The sequence below is a fragment of the Lonchura striata genome, chromosome 6, assembly GCF_050655825.1.
Source record: "Lonchura striata isolate lonStrDom1 chromosome 6, ASM5065582v1, whole genome shotgun sequence".
Taxonomy (NCBI): Eukaryota; Metazoa; Chordata; class Aves; order Passeriformes; family Estrildidae; genus Lonchura; species Lonchura striata.
In genome coordinates this window covers 14873450-14881737 of record NC_140708.1, presented here as the reverse complement: position 1 = coordinate 14881737, position 8288 = coordinate 14873450, and the positions used below count along the sequence as shown (strand labels likewise).

Below are 8288 nucleotides of genomic sequence, written 5' to 3'. Positions count from 1 at the left end.
ATTCTGGTTTTATGTGAGCATTGAGTGTGCCTCTTTCATGTGTTAAACAATGGTCGACATCATCTATGCCCACAGCAATTAAGAGATATATACACACACACTCATATATATACATACACATACATACATAGATATACACGCATGTATGAAACCACAGAGTAGAGGTTCCCAAGCTTTCATTTAGTTGTCATTCTTAGCAGCAGTGGGTATTCCCAGCTCTGTATCAGAGGCAGCACATCTGCTGGTTGTGCACCCAGGTAAGAGCTACCCAGAGCTCTTGGAACAGCAGCCAGAGAGTCTAGCAAGGGATACTTAAAATAAATAAAAGAAACAGACAATACCCCCCAAGGTACACACTTTCATCTACTCAGTTCAAACAATGCACACATATTCCTGGTTTTTGTCTAGTCTCCTATATTAATTTTTACCTCCTGGAACAAACAGAATGGTTTCTCTTCTGGAAAACAGGTTCCTCCTCTGCTCTAGCACAGACTGTCTGTACCATGGGCAGAGCAAAGGAGCACGCTCCTGCTGTCGGTCAGGAATGAAGAATAGTGACAGAAGCTGATTATCTTAGCAAGTCTTGCTGCTGCGGGCATGCACAGCATGCTGTGTCCCCAAATAGATGAAGTCAACTCACTCTCACATTTGCTGTTTCTCCTAAATTGCAAAGCTGTCTTTTGCATTTCAGTGCCAACTTTTTTTCACAAGAGGTCTATATAATATTTTAGCCCTTGTCAAACATTATACAAATATTAATCTTTTAATCATATACCATCTCAAAGCTGAAGACACAGCACATTTAGAGAAATTATTAACAATGTTTAGAAATTAGAGATGTCAATTCCAGTCAAATTCCAGTATTTTAAAAACTCTCATTGAAATAAAAATGCATTGATGTGTTATTTCAGGAAAATCAGCAAATAATAAAACAAAATAGTCTAATATAATGTCAATGTTATTATCAATTTTGACTCAATGGTTTTGAATAGTTATCTTTTGCTACTCCAAATGTTGTCTACCTCACTGCTTCTATGTTTAAATAAGCCAACACTGAAGAAACAAACGGAAAACAGAAAAATGAGCTGTCCTAACATTTTTACAGTTAGGATGTTAATGTCCCCACTCAAAGGAGAAATTTTCAAAAAGAACAGCCATAACAGAGAATTTTCTTCTTACGTACTTCTATTTTATTGGTTTTTTTGCATCTTTGATGGAATTTTTATGAAACTATTATGCCACAATCTATGATACACAATGAGAGTGAAAATCTGTCATTTACTGTTTATATTTCTATGTTAATTTTGTTTTCTACCTCTGCCTATACTGTGGCAAAAGTGCATTTAGCATATTTCATGCAGCACTGACTCCCTTATGCAAGCTGAGAATACAATAAACAGAGCCAGGAATATTTAGCTGCACTCAATTCTTGCTACAGAAACAAGCATTCATAAAAGTATTCAAATACTTTGGGTGATGGTTACTGTCTATCAGCTTAATGCTTTGAGCTATAGAAAGGGATAGGAAACAACATTTGTGGCTGTCAACTGCAGTACTTTCCAAGTTTATTAGGTTTTCAAAGACTGAATTAGCTGAAATGCTTCAGTGAGAGAAAAAGCCCAGGGCAGCCAGCCTGATTTCAAAGGAATCTACAGAGTTTCACAAACATTAGACTAAGTTCAGTTCTGGACTCCATGGTAAGTACCTTACCACATTACTTCTTTGCTCTGACAGAAGGATTGTTTGTTTATCATCACAGTTATCCAAGCCAAATAAAAGGTCAATACAAGGCACACAGGCCTTTCTGGAAACCTGCCTGGATATGTAGTATCTGATCATAGCTAAAGTTTTTAATTACAGCTTTTTATTTTGATGAGACAAGAAGCCCAGGGAATGGGAGCACCTCTTACTTTTGAAATCATTTGATGCTGAATTCTCCTGGTGATCACCTACTGCTCTTCAATTCTTGCCTCTTTAAGTATCCCCAAACAACCTTTTCTTGGTCCCTTTTAATTCTGCGCTTCTAGACCTCATATCTAAATGGTTCACACTACTTACTGTTACCCCCAGTTGAACAATTTTATAATGCTGTTTCCAGTTTCCTCCTCACATCTCCAGGTTACCTCACCATCTCCTTCCAACAAACAGCTGGTACATTTCTCTACCAAAGTCATCTACCAACTCTGCTTTTCAGTATCATTGCTCTTCTCTGATATATAGACAGAAATAAGTAATTTCTTTTCCTTGTGGTAATGACTCTTGTGTGCATAACTATGGTGCTGTCCATACCTTCTCTACTTATTTACAGTAATTAGAAGACCCACAGACTAAGATATGAGCCTCCCCAAGCACACATTGCAACCTGGGATAAGAGAAGCTTCTTGTGTCAAAGAGGTCCCAATTTAAATAGACAAGTGACAAAAAATGGTGGAAGATAAGCTGGAATTTTTTCCTTATAAACTGGGAAGCAAGGTACAGAGTAATGAAGTCAGCTGCTGGATCCTTTTATTTGGTAAAGCAAAAATACATATTTTCCAGTATTTTCCCCACTTTCCTTTTAAATGCAGTGTTTTGAGAGACTACTAGTCAGAGACAGGTCGAGGCCCTGCAGTTAGAATGTCTTTCCCTCAAAGGCCTCCAGGTTGAAAGCTGTATCCAGGAACCTTCTGAGTGACACCAGATGCATGTTCTTGTTGCCTGTGGCAGGTGCAGCAGCAGGCTCTCGGCCAACATACCTTCATGACAAAAAGAATTGGGCAGAAATGAGATGAGACACTATTTTGACAGTAACAAGCATGAGGACATGCTGCTTGATGCAGTTAAGTTAGCTTGGCTGTTTTGAATATTTAGTTATCAATCTTTTTTAACTAAAAATCAATGTAACTTGTACCAAGTTATACCTTCTGGTCAGCATTCCTCTCTTTCCCCCCATCATTGTTAAGCTGTGTCTTCTCCCCATCCCTCCCAGGGCAGCCAGCTACACTGTCTCATAATTTTGGCAATGAAGACTCTCATTCTTTTGACAGCTGCATGGGCAGATCTGAGAGTCAGTCATCTAAAATAAATGCAAAGGTGCCTGGACAGAGCTCTTAAAACAGCTGTCTCCTGCAGAAACCTAACATCTGGAATGAAATCCTTAAAATGACAAAATCTTAGACAAAAGAGAGTTAAGTGCTGTGCTAAGTAGCAATAAATACAGACCTAGTTTCCTACTAATCTTCTTTTAGATCTGCAAGAAGGTGCAATATGTGCATGTTGTATTTGAGAAATAGTAGTCTAGATTTTTCCCTCCTTCACCTAAGAACCCAGACTCAGACGTTTTGATTTGTGAAGAACCTGACATACCCATAAACACCCAAAAACCACCCCAACCAAATTTAAAAGCAAACAAACAGGCCCAGGAGACAGAGCAGTTGTTTAAAGTCTCATACCAGATGGGTCGAGTGCGGTTCACAATAGTGCGGAAACGAGGTCTGACATAATCATAATATCCACTGTTTTTGTGCTCCTCCTGACACCAGACTAGATCAGCAGTTGGATACTTATCAAGCTCTTCTTTCAGCAAGTCAAAGGGGAATGGTGAGATCTGGAAAAGGAGGGTAATAATTATCAAGGCCTTCTCTTATATGGTATTAGCCCATGGTGAGTCATTACTTTTCCATGGAGAGTGACTCATGTTTCTCTAATTGATTTAATGCTCAGAAATGAATACACAAGTATTTTATAGTTGTATTAGTATGAACAGAAGTAGGTTGTAGTCCAGACCACCTGCACTCCTACAGCTTTTTTAGTAAGTAGCGTAGTGTGTCCTTAATGAATGAATGACAAAATAGCTTCAAGTGCAGTATTCACAGCATTTAAACCTGACTGCATATACAAATTTAAGGTGCTATCATATTGTAATCTTCACTTTGTTATGTTGTTCTGGAAAAATCATCAAGTTTTCTGGATCTCATTGATGTGTTCCTTCTCCACAGGGCCATGAAGGATTAGAATATGTCTTGTAAGATGCTAAGTGCTAGAAAAATGCTATCATTATCTACTCCAGGAGAGGTGTCTATTTAAAAGCACAGGAACCCCCATCACCCTGTTTTCTGAGATCAGGGAGCTCACCTGTTCAAGTCTGGTTATAGCTACTTGTTTCTCCAGGTCTTGGTTCTTTCTCTCTTTTACAAGGTCATAGTAGACTTTTCCTGTGCACAAAATCACTCGCTTGACCTCATGTGGTGCCTGAGCTGCTGGCCCATTCTCAGGAATCACACGTTGGAAAGTGGTACCTAGTTGGAGCACAAATTAGAAAAAGTGTCCTCAGTGGACCTGACATTTCAATAAAGCAGCCCAAGAAACAGTCTTTTAGTCCTTTACTGAGCAAGCAGCAGGTTGCAGCAATCAAAGAGTTCTCCTGCCTGTCTGGTCCTACTTTTCAGACTGGTAACTTGGCTAAAGTGACTTTCAGCAGTTCTGTTTCAAGAAGTTAGAAGATTGTTAATAATCTAGTCTTTCACCATACTTAATAGGCAGAATCATATCAACAGTAGGCTCTTTTTCAGCTTTGTGCTGTGTATTACATCTTTACTTTTAAATTGATTAGACAGTTCAACTTTGCTTCCAGTTTGGGGTTTTTTTCAGAGAATCACCTGAATACTCTCTTCTTTCCAAGATTATCTCAACCATGTAACATTCATACAGCTTTACAAATTTCAGAATATTCTATAAAAACAAAACACATATCCATAATGCAATTAAATCTGGCAGCTGCAGAAATATTTACCCAAGCACATTACTGCTGCATATTTGATTTAAACCTCTGTTTGAGAGCTAAAACAGCAATAGTCAAAGCAAGAATTAGCACAGAGCTGAGCCATATGTATAAATGCTAATGTACAAGTACAATTTCAGATGCATATCTTCACTGCTACCATCTCCCAGGAGTACAGTTTGCTTGGGATGCTGGAAGAAGGAGTTGATGGTCTAAAAGATCCTTTTCTTTGCTCTCATATATGATTGAGTAGAATTATTTCCACATTAAAAAACTGCAGGGTAGCAGACAGCAGCTCAATCCCTATTCTGAATCGGCACACTCACTTATCAGGAGAATAAGCTCCTGTTTTAATCATTTATCTTGGGGAAGGAAAGCAACAGCACAAACATATCAAAGAAGAACTGATTTATGTCAGAATTATCTTGTCCCACTGAACAGCAGAATTCATCATTAAAAAAGACTGAATCTGTGCTTCATTGGGTCAGCTGGAGTCAATCTTCCTCTCTCTCAGCTTTCTATTAAAAGCAGAGCAAAAAGGGCTAGCTGAGAGTCAGAAACACTTTATTACCTGTTGTCCTCTTCAGCAGAAACATGAAAATATGCCAAAACTCAAAGTTAATTTGGAGTCTGGCCACTACTGAGGTTAGCTTGAAGTAGAGGGGACTCCCTAGACAAAGTGACAAATTTTACAGAATTTCTAATCTGACCCATTCTACAGAGCTTTTAAACAGTAATAAAAACAGCAAATGCCTTTGCTTGAGAAGCAAATTTTACACACTTAGAAAAATAATATAATACAATATTTAAGCACACTTATATAGTGTAAGTTGCTTTTAAAAAACTGAGCTGTTGCTTTCTTCTGACAGCAGTCAAGACCCTCACTGGAACTGGAGATAGACCAACACACTTATTGTCCACATTATCACTCTGAACAGTCACTTTAATCCCTCACTCATTACATGCCACTGCATTTCCTGATGCCACTCCAACACAGTCTAACCAGTGCAAGGTAAGACAAAACCACTGCAGTGTTTGGTATTCCCCCTGCAGTCACTGTGTATCTCTTGGTGCTGATGGCATGCCAACAACAGCTCTGAACTCACTGATCTCACTTTAGATCACTGGTGTGACACAGCAGCCCCAAACCAAGCATTGTAACAAGAACTGGGCACATTATTCTTCCAAATGGGCCCAGTGTAATTACAACCCATCCCTCAGTCATGGGGTCAGGAGGCATGGGCAGTACAAAGAACAACTACATTTTTATATGAAGAGAAAAAGAGCAGAGGGACCTCTTGAGGGGAAACTCCCTGCAGAGATAGGAATGCACTTACCATTAAGTTTAAGGGTTAAGGTTTCAAGATAAACCTGTTAAAATTATGAATCTATATGTGAAAGCAAATTTTTCAGAAAAAGTCCCTGTTAGCTCTCACCATGGCAGCTCCACAGGAATTATGCCGAAAGAAAAGACAAACTGCAGAGCAGATTCTGTTCTTCACAGTTTGACATGCAACTTGGTATAGCTAATTATTTCCCTACAATACTTTGAGATGACCTACCAGACACCATTTCATCAAAACTGGATTTAGCTTCTGGATGCCTCAGCAGTGACTTGGGTGTCAAAACAATCAGCTGTAAGACAGAAATTTTTCCAAGAGTCAGGAGGTGCTTTATCTTCATTACACTGCAACATTTGTAACACTGTGCACGCAAAAACCATAAACTGAATATGATATAGAATAAAATAGTATGAATAGCAAACACAGTAAATTATTTTTTTCCTGTTTTGAAAGCCATAAAAATTTCTAAATTATTCAGATTTAGGTAGCCTACTCCTCTTACAGGTTCTCAAAACTCACTGCTTATACTTTTTTTCTGACAACAAAATCAAATCACAGGCTATGAACCAGTAAAACATTAAGCAGTTGTATCTTGGGTCTTTGAAGTTCCAGCAATTAGACATGCAGATGACAGTTCTGCAACCTCTAAGCTACATCACTAATATCTTGACAAGCTAATCTGAAGATCTGCATAGCCAGATGGAAGCAAAGCTGAAAATCAAGCTTTAGATTCATAGTAAATCAGAGCTGAGATCCTTTCCATCATACTGGCAACTTCAACCTGTGTTCAGTTAAGGTTTTTCACCAGTAATCCTCATTCTTTTCAGCAGTGTGTCATACGCAAAGGCCACTCCTTGTCTGAGGGCTAATTTACCTGGAATAATCAAGTCCATTAAGGTAACCTTACCGGCTTTCTGAATGGCAGCAAGATCTGCCTCCGGAGGACATGAAAGTAATTGGCTGGAGTTGAACAATTCACCACAATCCAGTTGCATTCATACAGCTGGGAAACTTCAAACTGCTCCGTGAACTCCTGTGAGAAACATTAAAGGCATTAGAAAAATGTCTCAAAGATCAGATAAAAGGTATGAAAACCATCCTTTATTTCTGACTCTCAGCAACTCCCTTCCTCAAAAAAAATTATTTAGCGGCTCTCAGCTGAGGTTGTTTTATTGGCTAGGGAAGCATCCCTACAAATCTTTCCTTTCTGTTTCTACTCTTCCTAAAAATTTATGCAAATAAGGAAGAAAAGTTTCCATTAATTCAAAAAAGATGGGAAGTCCAGGAAGGAAGACTGAGGAGGACTAGGACATTAGCAGATAGAAGAAACAAAACAGAACTGCTTTGAAAGAATGTTAAACTATAATTCAATTTTTCAGTGTACACTTGGCTTTCACTCTCTTTCCCATCCTGTAGAGCTGTGTACTTTATCTGTAGAAGTGAATGACCAATCTATGAAAGCCTTAGTCCAATCAAAATTAGAAGTTGCTTATTTTCATGCTCCTAGCAGTACAATTTAGCTCCACTGCAAAGAGCCAGGGTAGTCTCACTTGACCTCCTTTAGAAATTGGCTAGAGACACCTATTTGCAGTGCACACAGCAGTAGAAACAAGTGGGATCATTGGCCCTGAGAACAGCCATAAAAAGATCATGCTGCCAGAGATTAACTGTATTTGACCTCAGCTTTGTAATGAGCAGCAATGCTGCTTACTTCCATTACTTTTACTGGGATCAAGTTAAAGTTACACCAAGACTTGAAGCTAAATCCTAACCCGCTATACCTAGCTAAAAGGATGCTAGTAACAAAAAAATCTCTGGGATGTGAAAAGCAAGAAAAGGACAAAACTACTTACTGGATAGGCATCAGAATCATCATTACTCATCTGCAGAAACCTCTCAGGTCTGGCTGATGAATGCTCTGGACCCTGGTAAAGGTATCATTTAAAACAATGTTAAAGAGCCAAATGAACAGTAAGACATCAGTCTAGAGTACTCGCTGTCCCCTCTGCACCAGCTGTACACCTGACCCCCAGCCAAAGGCATCAACAGCAGCAGTGGGAGAGAGGACACACCACAGGACAGAATTCCTCATCTTCTGTTTTCATAGAGGTTTGGGTTTCACATGTATTTCCAACATTTCTACCAGCTGCAAGTGATTTCTACCCTCAGACTAGCTGCACAGTGAA

General features: G+C 39.0%; 1 protein-coding gene across 4 annotated transcripts in view; it reads right to left on the bottom strand.

Moving 5' to 3' along the window:
* Window positions 1–1167: 1167 nt before the first annotated feature.
* OGDHL (oxoglutarate dehydrogenase L) overlaps window positions 1168–8288 on the bottom strand; it is a 47614-nt gene continuing 40493 nt past the window's right edge. For all 4 annotated transcript variants that reach the window (XM_021536150.3, XM_077784555.2, XM_085583271.1 and 1 more), the window contains 6 exons: window positions 7956–8027; window positions 7010–7135; window positions 6322–6394; window positions 4114–4277; window positions 3432–3586; window positions 1168–2735 (listed from right to left, as the gene is read on the bottom strand). In XM_021536150.3, the coding sequence (XP_021391825.1) occupies window positions 2612–2735; window positions 3432–3586; window positions 4114–4277; window positions 6322–6394; window positions 7010–7135; window positions 7956–8027 (714 nt within the window). In that variant the 3' untranslated portion in view covers window positions 1168–2611. The remainder of the gene's footprint in view (window positions 2736–3431; window positions 3587–4113; window positions 4278–6321; window positions 6395–7009; window positions 7136–7955; window positions 8028–8288) is intronic.